The 14,904-nt window shown below is 42.7% G+C and overlaps 1 protein-coding gene across 9 annotated transcripts in view; it reads right to left on the bottom strand.

The window, feature by feature from the left end:
- fbrsl1 (fibrosin-like 1) overlaps positions 1 to 14,904 on the bottom strand; it is a 279,559-nt gene that overhangs the window by 101,612 nt on the left and 163,043 nt on the right. For 7 of the 9 annotated variants that reach the window (XM_040155019.1, XM_040155010.1, XM_040155017.1 and 4 more), the window contains exon 5: positions 3,345 to 3,374. The exons of the other annotated variants lie outside the window; for them this stretch is intronic. In XM_040155019.1, coding sequence (XP_040010953.1) covers positions 3,345 to 3,374 — 30 coding nt within the window. The remainder of the gene's footprint in view (positions 1 to 3,344; positions 3,375 to 14,904) is intronic. 9 annotated transcript variants of the gene reach the window in all.

The following is a 14,904-nucleotide window of genomic DNA, read 5'->3' as shown; positions in this document are numbered from 1 at the left end:
TAGTAAATAACAGCTGCCCTGTGATTAGGCACAGAAGAGGTTAAACAGAGCTTGTTCACGCCGTCTTTGTCAAGGTGCCATGAATCACCTGACCTGCTGAAGTGTGTGTCTGTGCGTCTGTGTGTGTGTGTGTGTGTGTGTGTGTGTGTGTGTGTGTGTGTGTGTGTGTGTGTGTGTGTGTGTGTGTGTGTGTGCGTGTGAGTGTGTGTGTGTGTGTGTGTGTGTGTGTGTGTGTGTGTGTGTATGTGATGAAAGGACCACTGGGCATCTGTGGTCAGAGTGACAGTTGGGCGGACAGAGGGCGGTCTGATCAACCCAGGAGGGAGGGGCCATTTATTACTGTAATTAAGGAACCGTGGGAGTAGAGGAGCTGAGAATGTAAACGCCTACTGATATGCACATAGAGTACATCTTTTGTTGGTAGAAGTGATAGTATGATGAGAGTGGATAAATAGTAAATAAATAAGAACTAAAGGTGGCAACCAAAAAAACAATATGGTAACACGGTTTCCTCTCTTTATTTTCTTTTCCCCTCCCTCCCTCCAACACCCTCTCACTCCCTCTCTTACTGTCTCCTGCTTGGTCTGCGTAGCTGATATTAATGGGATGTCCCTTGTTTGTAAATGTGCCAAGTTGTGTGCGCCACTGCGGGCTGTCTATTATAGCAGGCCTCTGGGGCAGCTTTTCCATATGGCGTCACATATGGCACTCAGCAGCATCAATTAATGTTGTTATAATACTGATTTTTAGGAGCTAGGGTTTCACTGTTTTCCTCTTTTCTCTGCCCCGTAACTCCTCCCTTTTCCCCCCACTGTCGCTGATACTTTGATTCTTCAAACTGCCTCGCTTCGATTCCTCGAATCTTTGACAACCTGGCTTCTGAACATTAGAGGATCTAAAAAGTTTTCTGTGCCAAATCTGAAAGTTCCTACCAGCTCTACTGAACCCCACTCAAAGACCTTGAATATGACTTTGTTCCTGTTGTACTGCAGAAGAAGAGTAATGCAATTTTGTCAGAGTCTTTGCATCCTCTATGAAGCTGAGAGATTTCGATCAATGAAATATAAAAAAGAGCATAAGAGAAACAAAGACAGCTATTACAAAGACCGAAAACTATGTTCAATAATATCACAAATCTGCAACCAAAGACCACATTTACAGCACCTATTGTAGTTTTGGTCACATTGGGCCAGCATCAGGGGCTATTAGTGTGTTAAATTAGGCCTGTATTTATGCACAAAACAATAAGCAGATGGATGTAAGAACAGAATCTGAGGGGCCTTTTTGTTCCCTGGTGCCTTTGGTGGTGGATCTGACAGGAAGGGAACAAGAGCGTTGCAAAAAGCCCTGCTTAAAAAGCTCCCAGCCACACCAGCCTTGTCAGCGTTGCCACAATTAGAGACGAGATCACTGCCGCTTCCCAGTGAGAAACATCTCACCATCACTCCTCAATGGAACTCTTTCGTTTGAGGAACACACTCAAAGCAGGGTTTTAAAACGTTTCGGATGGCTAATCACTCTCAGGATGAAAGGCCCTGGCGTGTTCGTTTGTCTCAGCATGGGGAGCTTCCCTTGCCATTTCTTTGTCTCTGATTCTGATTGTTTTTTTTTTCGTTTCTTTTTCAGCAGGCAGGCGAGGCAGGCGAGCTGGCAGGCAGCGCTTTTTGAAGGTGCAGTCAGACCTGAGTGCAGGCCTGATGCTTTGTAGTGATATTTCCAGCAGCACAATCTCATTACTTTTTGACGTGGGAGATGCGTGCAGGGGCGGATTGTCATTTCACACTGTCAAAAGTTCCGTGAGGGAATGGAGACGGGAATGGAACTTCAATGACCTGCATGCCTCTGGCTCATCAGGAATGAATACATTAAACCAAATAACACAGATAAAATCCAGTAAGCCAGATCCTTGAAGATGCTTGTAAACTTAATGTCCAGTCCCCAGGGGTCCTGAAGGGATCTCTATCCTTATCTTGGATCACTAATCAGATCTCTTTTACAGCCTCCTAAACCTGTCGCTGTACATCCCCTGAACCTAATTAACCTACATACAGCACTGCATATACACCTAGGAAGCACATATAAATATGCGCTGCCTGGACAAACAGGCCTTTGTGTCTTCAGAGGAAAAGTCCTGAGGGCAGCATCCCACACCTCTCAAAGATGGTGAGAGCTCCTGGATGTTTTCACAGGGAACAATCAATGGCAGCTCCCTCCTTTAAAAAACTGGGGGGTATCCTTCAAAGTAGATTTCACACGGAGTTCTTTCAATACAGAGAAAAACTTTGCTCTGTTTAAGAAGCTGCCAGGCACTGATTGAAGCGCCTGGTTACCATGCGAACTCCAGCCTGTTGCTGGGGTGACTGTCCCTAAGTGCTTCCTGGGTAATTTTCGAGGTCACTGGTTTGTGCACGCCTATGTGGTGCAGATGCGCCCACCCTCATTCAGGGCCCAGCAAGAGCTCTTTCATTAGGACCAGTGAATGGCCTCATTCATCCCCTTCACCACAATTGGTCACGCTGCGTCTCCGCAGAGGGCCCAGGACAAACTTTTCTCTCTTTCCACCCCCTGATCTTCCATGCACCACCCACTTCAGTCATGCTTCACTTTTGTTTGGGAGCATGAGGTGGCTGAAGCTTCAGGGCTCATCTCTGGCTGCAGACTACCTTACACCGACTGATAGGTGGAATGTTACAGACTATTGACATTGCTGTCTTTGTTTATCTTGAAGAAGGCTACGAAAAAAGGCTATGCATGACACATTATTTACAAATCATTAAAGATGAATATATACATTATATTTTGTCATATTTGGGAAAATGTGTTCTGCCCATAAAAAGAACAATCATTCATATTCAGAAATATTTTTAAAGTGCAGTCTTTTGTCCAGATTTTAATGACGCGACAGTGCATTAATCCCATTTTCCATACTCCTATTTCTATCTCAGTGTTTCACAAAGGGCCCAGAGAACCTATTTTAGCAAAACTCAGAGCCATTTCATCCCCAAGTTGCAACTCTCTCTACTGAGTCACTCCTGTACCTGCAGTGCTTAGCCAAGCTAGAGGGTCCTCTACTCCCTGCCTCTTTTTGGCCCTCAAGTGAGTTTCAGGTCTGGCCTAGTGAGAAGAGACTAATTGTCTTGAGTTGTTAGTGTGCTTGGAATGAGATCCACTTCAATCGGTGACAGGGTGCACAATAATTTTGTTTCTCCCTTCTTCCTCCCCTCTCTCTCTTTCCCCTTTTTGCAGCAGATTTACCCTCTCTGCTTCTCAACCTACTGAGCTGTAAAATTGAGTGGATGGCAGGCAGGATACAGAATGAGACCTGGCATCGTGGACGCACTAACCTTGAGGAGGGCCACTGCTGCTGGCTGCACCTAAAGAGATGGAGACAGAACGTCAACCATATTGGAATGAGGAAGGTTAAAAAGAGGAGGGAGGAAAGACCAAAGGTACAGGCGGAGACCCTTCCTGAAAAAAAAATATGACAGCTTGGCAAAGCAGGTCTAAATCAGCACGAGGATGGACAAACACACTACAAACAAATGACAGGATGTCAACCTCAGAGAACGAAAAAGGAGAAAGCATTAGGTATCATATACACTAACCTTGTCTCATCATAAAATCCTTATTCTTCCCCACTTGCATCTTTATTTTGAAATAGACTATATAATGTATAGCCCAGTTAATCCCTCAGCTGCTGCAGTAAACAGCTAGTGTACTACCCACCCTTTGCAATTACATGAATCATTCTAAAATTTCTGACAAAATGTAAACATTTTGTGAAAACTGTATGTTAAAAACAACCCCGGAGCCTTTTGGGTCCTTGCAGTTCTAAAAAACTATCCTTTGTAATGAAATCAACTTGTATAGCTACTCTTGGAACGAATCTGAGCAATCAATTACTATGAATCACAAATATACTAACTGTGGTTTAGATATGAACAAATGAAGTCTCAGTCCCTTACAGATGATATTAGTGCTCTGAGCTGCTCTCTCTCCACGAGAGATTAAGCAGGTTTGTAGTCTCCCAGGCGGGCAGTGCTCCCCCCTCCAGGGTGCTGCACTATCATTTGCAGGAAAATTACTTCAGTAATGAAGAATCCAGGCCCATAAATCCTCATGGCCTCACCTTCTTTCGCCGCCCAAGTCTCGCTGAACAGCTAGTAAAAATTCCCTTTAAAAAATTCATAGTGCAATTTTGCTCAAATCCCTCCCAGCAAGCACAATTATGGAACTTTCATCTCAATTGATTTATGTCCTGGGCTAAAAGTGTGTTTGTGTGTGTGTGTGTGTGTGTGTGCGTGTGTATTTGTGTGGTGGGGGGGGGGCACAAGTGGTAAATCATTGTTTTTAAAAGGGAAGACATAAGGCCTTTTGTCGCTTTCCCTGCATGTGTGTTGTAGTGCAGACGATAGAGAAGTGCATGTGTAAGGGGAGGAGGAAGAGGGAAGGGAACGTCTGAAGGGTTTGAAAGCAGAAGTGAAATGGCAAAAAGGAGGAGGATGGGGGCGAAAGAAGCGGTATTCCACTTGATTAATAACACTAATCAAATTATACAGTGTTCCACTGTGCCCTGAAATCTGGGGCCATAATGTCCTCTAATGGCGAGGTTCATGGAGCTAAACTTCAGAGGGAAAACACGGCGCTGACTGCTCCATGCCTTAATGAAGGCAGTAAAACATCCATTTCCAGAAGCCATGAAATGAAAGGCAAGATTGTAGATGTGCACCCAGTGGCTCCCCCACTCCAAAAAAATGGAAGGCTGTTAACACAAAAGACAGTGTTGGAAACAGAGAGAAAGACAGAGAGAGAGATGCAAGGCTTTAAGAAACGAGGAGAGAATAAAACAAGTGAAGAGATTTAAAGGGCAAGAACACCAAGAGTATGATGATATAAAAAGAAAATGGATGATGAACTGAGGATAGAAAGACAGGTTGGTAGATGCTCTCAGTGCTTTATTTCCAGAGAAGCTCTCTTCTGGCATGAAGACAATTTCTGTCTGCTGATTATGGATGAGCCAGGCTGCTTTACTATGTCTGTTATGCTTAGTGCTGCTGACAGCAGCCACAATTCATCACTATTTAGTTGCTGATGCACCTAACCACAGCATCCTCCCCCTCATCTATCTCAATACCACTCCATTAGAGTATTCCCTCTGTCCATCCAGGCATGCATTCTGTTGATCCATCTATCTGTCTGTATATCCATTTGTCCATCCATTCATGTGTCGGTCAGTCCATCCATCCATCGAGCCATCCATCCATCCATCCATCCATCCATCCATCCATCCATCCATCCATCCATCCATCCATCCAGCCAACCAACCTCCTACCCATCCAACCTCCCACCCATCCATCCAACCACCCACCCATCCAGTCATCCAGTCTTGTGTGAATAGAATTGTGTCCTGAAACATCTGACGTAGACAACAGTATGGCTGTGACCTTAGCTGTCAGGTGGATGCTGTAGGTAAGAGGTTCGATTATGTCTAAGCATTATGCCAAAAGGCATTATGACTTCCGTAAGCAGTGGCACATTAAATATATGACATCAAAATCTAAGCATAACATGTAAAGATCACTAGGAACAAAGGGTAGTCTTGCAGAAACAGTCTGCTGCATTTCAACAAATTGAGAGTCCAGACACAATATTTATACAAAAGCATTATGGTTTGCATTTAATCTACTAAATTGCACATGCTACAAACAATCAAATCAGCTTTTGAATCTTGAGTAAAGCAAATGTTGTTCGTAGTCCTTAGGGCAAAATTTCATCTGGAGAGCAAGGGAAAAAAAACAGCAAAGCTGAGAAAACACAGATTGCTATTGTTATTATTATCATAATTACAGTTGTGCTTATCGTGCAAGCAGCCTCAATCAGGATGAAATACAGTTTCATTTGATGAAACTTCCTGTTTTGACTGGCTTGAGTTTGGGAACCACACACTTGGCTGACGCGCCAAAAACTCAATCAGGCGCAATTACATAGACATCAGATAGAAATGTAATTGATTTGAAAGCTGACATGAGATATAACTACATTACAGTGGAGGCACAGTGGGGAGGCTCCTTGGGGACAGGGCCTACGGGGAGCTCATTACCGCCATGCTTTGAATTATTGAGTGCTAAGGCAGTGACATTGAGGAACAGAGGCGGGTGATTGGCTGTAAAAACTCAGCAAGTGTTTATCTCAACTTACAGCAACCTAAGACATCTGAAGGAGTCATCTGCGCGTGCATGAATATTGCAAGGGGAGAAGTTGTAATGGTTCATAAATGAAAGGTTTCAGGCCAAGGAAGAGTCCATGGGTGAACATCATGCCTGCTATTTCCCCTTCTAGTATTTGTAATGAGTACAACTACAGAAAAATACAATATCACGTCCTGCCTGTGGGTCGCTTCCATAGCAATAACACCACCTAGTCCTTGGATCACATATTTAGTGCTTTGGTTAGCATTTACTTTGTGGAAGCATCACGTGTCACCCTGGACAATGAGAGCTGTGCTGGCTAAGCATGGTGCTTTCCAAAATTTACTTTCACTTAAGTAAAATCTGCTTAGTTGGTTTCTGTGTTGTCTAGTTTGGTTGTTGCTGAGCTTGCTGGCAGGTTCCAGAGCTAGCAGCAAAAGAAAGATAGCCCGATACATGTGTTAATTTGTCTGTGCGTCTTACTTGTCTTTTTTGAAGCAATTTACCAAAACTTCTAGTTTAACAGAAAATTTTCCAGTTTTTCCACTTTATACCTTTGTAGACACAAAGAGCTTAAATTAGGTGGCAGCCTCCCTTGAGTCAGACTGGTGTGTGTGTGTGTGTGTGTGTGTGTGTGTGTGTGTGTGTGTGTGTGTGTGTGTGTGTGTGTGTGTGTGTGTGTGTGTGTGTGTGTGTGAAGGGGGGGTGAAGAAGCACATCTGCCTGACCCTGACCACCAGCCTACGGGCCTTCCGTGAAGTGCTGAGGGGTGATTGTTGAGAGGATAAAGATATAAGTCACTCCAGAGGGGCCTCGACATCCCCCTGGAACCTGGTGACTCCCTACCTCTGGGAGAGCTATGCCCCCTAGGCTTCTGCCACTGATCTCAGTCTGTCTCTCTCATTCTTCTATCACTCCTCTCTCTCTCACACCGGCCTCCAGTGAGCTTTCTCACAAAAATGAGAACTCAATTAATTCAGGCGAAATGAGGACAAGAGAGGAGGAGGTCTAGGGAGCCCGGGGAGACAGAGAATGAGCAAGAGAAGGAAGCCTAACAGACCTGCTTGTCAATCTGCGGCCTGGAAACAGCAAACAGAGCATGGGGTGACTGTGCATGTGCATTAAGTCTTTACCCAAGTTAATCCTGTCTGCAGTTTAAACATGGCTGATGAACGAACGCTCCTCATTACAGAGGGGGATGCTGGGTTAATACACAGGTCAGAGGGAGGCAGACAAAGTGAAAAGAGCAAAGCCTGAAAGAGATGAAGACAGCGCAGACATGATTAAAAACATGCTGACACTCAATCCCCTGCATGTTGTTTATTACATGGATGCTGGTAGGGTCTCACACGTTGGCCCTTCATTTGAGATTAGAAATGACTTAAACTGACAATTTTGCTATTATCACACAGTGCTGACAGAGACTGTAGATGCATAACTAGAATTACTGCCTCACAGTTGAATGCCTCCACCAACCAGTCAAGTGGCAGTTTACATCCATGTCTGTCCAGACTCATATAATATATGTAGTGAAGACTTTGACAGAATTTAATAAAATGTATTAAGTACATTTTTTGATTCCTTGATATAGGGATTTATAAATAACATTGATTTGACTTGACTTTGACCTTGAGAACAAGGGCTTCATGCTCAAGATGCAAAGTGTGGTCAGATAGACAACAGTCATCAATCTTGCATGAGCTTGGTCTGCCTGCGTAATGCTATATTAAGGTACTACAAGCCACCACACAGCTCAGCTAATTTTTTCATAGCCTTGCAGAAAAACTGGCAGAAAACCAGCTGTTAGCAGGGGCTGTCACCAGGGTTGAGGTCCTAGTGCATACACACATGCGCACGCACACACACTCACTCTACGCACACACAAAATGTGTGATATGAGGTGGCACACTGCAGTATTTCCAGCAGCTACATATGCTAAGTAGGCTAAAAACAAATTGACACTGCAGCCACGTTTTTCATCTGGATTGTTGCTTAAAGTACACAACTGTTTTCTGTGTTTGTCACTGAGAACTAAAAAAGCAAATAAAAACGAATGACCCATTTTTACCATTTGACTACTTGTAAGCTGTGAGATGTTATCTCCAGTGCGATGGTGTTATAAAAGTAACCACTTTCCTCTGACAGAGTGTAAATCTCACAGTATTCCGGGATATTTTTATGTTCAATTTTGACTGCAGTGCATATATTACAATGTTTTACCAGTCCCAGCTCTAAGACAAGGCTAGTAAAACAGGCAAGTCAGACAGTTCCAAATTTTCATATGATAAATACCTTGCATGTAAGGAGCCAGGGGGGATTGTGGCAAATGTGTTTCCAAGAAAATCAGTCTGCCACTAGTACTTAGAGTGATTGAATAGCCTGTAAACAGAAGCAGCAGAAGCAGACTTGCTTGACACTCTCTGGGAGATACTAATATAGTTGTGCTTCCAGGAGCTGAGGGGAAGGAAGGAGGTGGGGCGCTGAAGTTCATGAACTGAACAGCGGGTGCAGCAGCTTTTAAAATTACCCTGTCTCCGGACTTGGCCTGGTCTCTGAACTGAAACTGCAGAGTAAAAGCACAAGACTGCTGAGCGAAGTACGTCAAGTCAGTCATAAGACACCCTTGGTCAATGGCTGATAGTGTTCCTCGCATTAGCCCAAATTAAAATTAGATCTATCTTTAACAATCTAATAAAAAAAAGCCATATGATGACACTGTCCCTCATTTATGCTTTCCATCTACTCCTCTGCAAACCCCAGAGGAGAATAAATTCTCCTTTGTTCTTGGTGCTTGTAAAAAGATCTTTTTGCTAGTGTGCCAGCATCTTGGCATCTATAAAATTCATCACAGAAATTGTATGTCCAATCAAGAAAGTGTGGAAACTGCAGATAGTCTTGTTGATGTTGCAGGTCAAATTAGAGGCAATATGAGCATGAAAATGAATTTAGCACACAATTTAGCACTGTAGTTGAAGGCATGTCTTTGTGTATTCACCACCACATCAGCTGACATTGATATTGTATTAAGCCTAAGGATATTACACTATTAAACAACCTAAAAAGAAAGCAACGTTCTTATTTGGCCTGAGTTTGAGGCCTGCTTATAATGAAAAGAGGCGTGAAACTTTTTACCACTAGGTAAACAACTAAACATGTTTGTTATTTGATCAAAAATATATTCAGTTATTCAGTGTTTTCCAAAGTCCTGACAGCAAAAGGACTCCCAACAAAACAAATGTGTAAAATATATTTTAAAAGCTGTTTCACTTTCCTGTTGTCAGCTATTTGGTGAATAATTGATATTTTCTGAGACAGTGTCAATTTCCACGGAACTTTAACAGGAAGCACGCAGGAGAGGCAGTGAGAGATCAAACTCTGCAGATACAGCAGTTTCGTTGGAGGTGAACCGTTGTAAAAATGTGAGAAAAACCACAACCTATGTGACTATTGTGCAAACATGTACAACCACAAAGGGTGCTGTGAGCTGCTAAAAGAGCAGGTTATCTATGTATGGAGTTAAGCCACAGCCTGAAACAAACTGAAGTTTTGTCCTGTGATGAATATACGCACAAGTTTAGTTTTCAAGCTCCTGACAGTGACACATACATAGAGTGGAGAAATAGAGAAATGTAACGAATACACATGTACAAAATGGTTTGATATAGTATATAAGTAGTATATAAATTAAGGAAAATATATGCTACAGCCTTCATAGTCACCAAATCTCAACCCAACAGAACACCTAGGGGAGATTTTGGAGTGACATGTCAGATAGTGCTCTCCCCCATTATGATCATCAAAAAAAGTCAAACAAGGGAATATATTTTGGAATAATAGTGTTCTTCCCTTAAGACGAGTTCCAGCCACTGTGCCAAGGAGCAAGGATGTTGCTTTGGAGGCTTGTGATGGCATAACATCTTGCTAAGACATTTTCTCTTAAGTAAAATTGCTCTTTTTGCCAAAAGGAAACAACATGGGAAACAATAGATATGTACATCATCTGTCTTAGAGTAAAGCTCTTAGCCCATTCTGTAGATAAATCCCCACGCACCTGCACCACATCTCCTCTAACCCGAACATGAAACCAGGACAGGAAACACTATGCAACCATTTGGTTTTGTTTGTCCTCCTGGGGCCGTCTTGGCTCTCAGAAACCTTAACCTGGCATTCACTCTAATCCCCAGAGAGTGAAATGAAGGACCGGCGGCAGATAAAGTACCAAGTGATTGCATAGCTATGACAAACCAATGTAGAAGTCTCCAAATGTGTCCTCTTGACGTCCCTTCTCCTGTTCTGCACTTGGCCTAGAGGGTAGTCCCTATATCAACTTACATTTAGTCGGTTACCTTCAAATAACAAGAGCCGCATCAACTTAAACTGATTCAATTGAGCAGAATTGCACACAGTTCATTGGCTATTGGCTGGCGCTGGCGGAGTAGATGACAGCGGTGTGCGGAGCTCGAGAGTATCAGTTGACCCAGACTAATTATTCATAAGGCCTTGTTGTGATGGCTACTGCTCCGGTAAGGTCAAGCAGGTGCAGCTAAGGGGAAAACAAAAACCATTTCCTTCTAAAACGGAGTTGACATTGCTGGGTACCTACAGGAAACTATGAAAGAAAATCTGAAGCCTCAAAAGGAAAAAAACATCACTAAGAATAGTGAGCTCTCTGTGTGTTGTAAGAGGATAGCAGTGTGAGAGCTATACATTCCCAAATGGAGGTTTTATTTGATACAATGGAAGATATGACTTAAGAGGGCTGCTCATGCATGGCTGAAAGGAGAATGGGGCAGCTCCTTAAATAACAGTACACGATGTGTCCTCACAACCACAGGCAGGCATTGCCTTGAAATTTGTAATTACAGTAATTGTGATTTCGACAAATGGGCCTCCAATACGCTCTTCAACGGCAAAAATACAGGTTGTGTTACCAACGAGGAGTCTACCAAAAGCATCTGTCGACAAAGCTTTAATTTAAAAGCTCTTGGATAGAAGGCATTTAAATTGTCCAGATGTCTGCAAAAGTATTCTGAAAAATACTATTTAGATGAGTCTTTGACTGAGGCATAAACTCTATGACTCCTGCACGGAAAACAGAGGGAACACTACACATTTAAATTCAGATGAACTTCTTTCTCACCTCTATTTAAAATCAAAATAAACCACAGAAATGTGTACCCACAAGTACACATACAAAAGGCCCACTTATGAAAAAACACCATAGTGTGGCAATTAGTGGCTAGAGAGGACGAATGCTGGATCGGTTACAGTTGTTGAATGTTAATTACAGCGTTTTACGGTGCTGAGGAGATAACGAGTTAGCGCCTGGTGACAGCAGCGACACGTCCTTTAACGAGAGCCGTGGAAATTTATGAAACTTGAGATCAGGGACAATGAGGCGTTACTGGCTTGTCAGACGCTCTCCTGCTCACCCTCCCTTTGTCCTAATGAAGGCAGACACTCGCTTCTTTCTCTTCTCTGCTCCTTCCAGCGCTGTTAGCTTGGAATGATTATTGTTCTTCGAGGAAAGGTAAAAATCAGTAGATTGGGATTCCGTCCATGTCCACTCTAAATACCTTATCATCTCACATCACCACTGCCATTGTCTAATAAGCTTCTGTCACAGTTTTAGGGTTAGAAAAAATAATCAGAAAACATGTGGACACATAAAGGCCAAAGATAAACATGGGGTTATATTACAGATAATTCCCTGTCTGGGGCAGGAAACATAGCTGGTAGCCAGACAAATGTGAGTGACCATTCATTCCCGCCTGTCTAAATAGCGAGGGATCAAGAGCTTGGTGAAATCCGAGGGGTTAATATGGTCATGTTGTGAAGCCTGGTATGGAATTTAGGTTAATGGAATCATTGATAGGGCTCAGCTCTCATGCCAGCTACGCTTAAGAGGATCCATACCTCATGATTTAGACAAATCCTGGGACATTCTTCAAAGTTTCCCCCACTGACCCTGGCAAGACTCTTTGAAACACATACACACAGAAGTCTGAGGATTTCTCTGGGTCTGCACAGCCACTGCTAACCATAATCCCCCAGGCTGTATCAACAGCCTAAATGGTTTTTATAGAATATTACATTGTTTACACTGGGGCAAACATGGGCCCCAATGGACATATTAGGCATAATAAACAGAAAGAGAGCCTGTTTTCTGTTTTCCCTGGCAAATTACTCTGAAACATGAGCAAGAATGTACAGTAAAGTATGGTATTCTTGAAATTGTAGTTCATGTCTAGACTTGGACCTGGCAAAAGAAATAACTACAACACTCTTAGTTCACTAGACTTAACTCTAAACAATTGATGTACATCAATATCAGAGGTCCTTCACTCTCTTCTTTTATCTATTTTACAAACAGGGTTGCAATAGGAATGCTTGTGGGAATTTATATTAACTGATTTAATTCCTAATATCCTCTATGAAGCTGCTGGCCTGTTACCAATAGTTGTGGTGGGAAAAAACAGTAATTTATGCAGCCGCAGGAGGAGTGACTAGCCTACTGGAGAGAGCAAGAGAAGATCTTTTAAAACCACAGAGGACGAGGCGCCTGGGATGGTGTTCAGATGTCAATAAAAACAGGTGTTAACCAGCTTAGCTAAGATGTTAAGAGCTTGGATAATCCTAGCCTGGATCCAAGAGGGATCCGGCTCTGGAATACTAATGCTTAGGATGCACCGTTAAATCACACAGAGTTGATTAGGGGGTTGGGTTTGAGTGGTACTGCTGCTACAGGCTGTCAAAGAGAAATTTACATCTGCTGGCAATTATCAAGGATTGAAGAACAAGGGATGTTCACGTATAGAGAATACTAGGTTGTGAGAGGGGTCATCAAGGTCTACAAGCAACTATCTCTCTTTAAAAAAATGACTACATATTTTACTACAAGAGCAAAGGTATTTCATTACATCAAATTACATTGCATTACACATCATAGATGAAGAATTTCACCTGCAGAGAAAAAGGTGGCATTTGACTTTGGATTTCGGTCATTTTCTGCTAAACTATCACATGTACGATGGGAAATACTCACTCCGCAAGCACTTTATTAGGAACGCCATACTGGTACTGGGTAGGGCCTCCCTTTGCTCTCAAAACAGCCTCAGTTCCTCACGGTATGGATTCCACATGATGTTGCAAACATTCCTTTGAGATGCTGGTCTATGTTGACATAATTGCATCACATAGTTTCTGCAGATTCGTCAGCTGCACATTCATGCGGCCAATCTCCCATTTTATCACATCCAAAAGTTGTGCTATTGGATTCAGATCTGGTGAATGGGAAGGCCACTGAAGTTCACTGAACTCATAGTCATGTTCATGAAACCAGTTTGAGATTACTTGATTTGTGACATGGTGCGTTATCATGCTGGAAGTAACCTTTAGAAGATGGTAAATTGTGGCCATAAAGGGGTGCACATGGTCAGCAACAATACTCAGATGGGCCGCGGTGTTCAAACTATGATTGATTTGTATTTAAGGTCCCGAAGCGTGCCAAGAAAACATTCCCCACAACATTACACCACAACCGCCAGCCTGGACTGTTAACATAAGGCTTGTTGGGTCCATTGATTCATGCTGCTGATACAAAATTCTGACCCTACCATCTGCGTGCGTCAGCAGAAATCCAGGTTCATCAGACCAAGCTATGTTTTTCCAGTCTTCAACTGTCCAGTTTTGGCAAGCCTGGGCCCACGGCAGCCTCAGATTTCTGTTTCTTGTAAAACAGGAGTTGAACCCAACGTGGTCTTCTGTTGTTGTAGCCCATCCACCTCAAAATTTCATGTGTTGTTCATTCTGAGATGCTTTTCTGCCCCCCACAGTTGTAAACAGTGGTTATCTGAGTTACCGTAGCCTTTCTGTCAGCTCCATCCAATCTGGTCATCCTCCTCTGACCTCTCTCATCAACAAGGCGTTTCCATCCGTAGGACTGCCACTCACTGGATGTTTTTTATTTTTCACAGCATTCTGAATAAACTTTAGAGAATGTTGTGTATTAAAATCCCAGGAGATCAGCAGTTTCAGAAATACTCAAACCAGTCTGTCACCAACAATCATGCCACGGTCAAAGTCACTGAGATCACATTTTTCCCCCTTCTGATGTTTGATGTGAACAAACCTGTACCTGCGTGATTTTATGTATAACACTGCGGCCACATGATTGGCTGATTGGATAATTGCATGAATAAACAGGTCTACAGGTGTTCCTAATAAATCTCTCAGTGAATATATGATTACTAAGAAATGAGTTTTCATAACAAAATGACTTTACATTTAAGAAGCATTTTAAATGTATTTATCATGCAGCCTCTTATCACTTATCATCAACTATAGAATTCAGTTCTGTCTCAACTCATCATCATCATCTGTTGTTCATACTTGCCATGAAAAATTACCGTTATATGGCCCTGTCTCTATGGGTTTATCACTTTATCTCTACACGTCTAAAGCACTGGAAACCAGACTCAGACAATATCATCTAACTGCAGAGCTACTGTGCCAGCAGTTTCACACCTGCAGTTTCAGTCTAATCAACAGCGCCTATAGGCAAGACATGTCATAGCAGCAGATATTGACATGTTACTGGGTGCCATCTACAGGCAAACAAAGCAAATGTTTTCATCTTAATACTAGTCATGTGTTTTCATTGTGTTTTCATGTGTCCTCTCTGTTGTACAGGTTACTTTGGAATGTGTGTGTGTGC

This window comes from Xiphias gladius, chromosome 19, assembly GCF_016859285.1.
Source record: "Xiphias gladius isolate SHS-SW01 ecotype Sanya breed wild chromosome 19, ASM1685928v1, whole genome shotgun sequence".
NCBI classification, from domain to species: domain Eukaryota; kingdom Metazoa; phylum Chordata; class Actinopteri; order Istiophoriformes; family Xiphiidae; genus Xiphias; species Xiphias gladius.
Note: the sequence above shows the minus strand (reverse complement) of the source record. Positions and strands in the feature narration are given on the sequence as shown.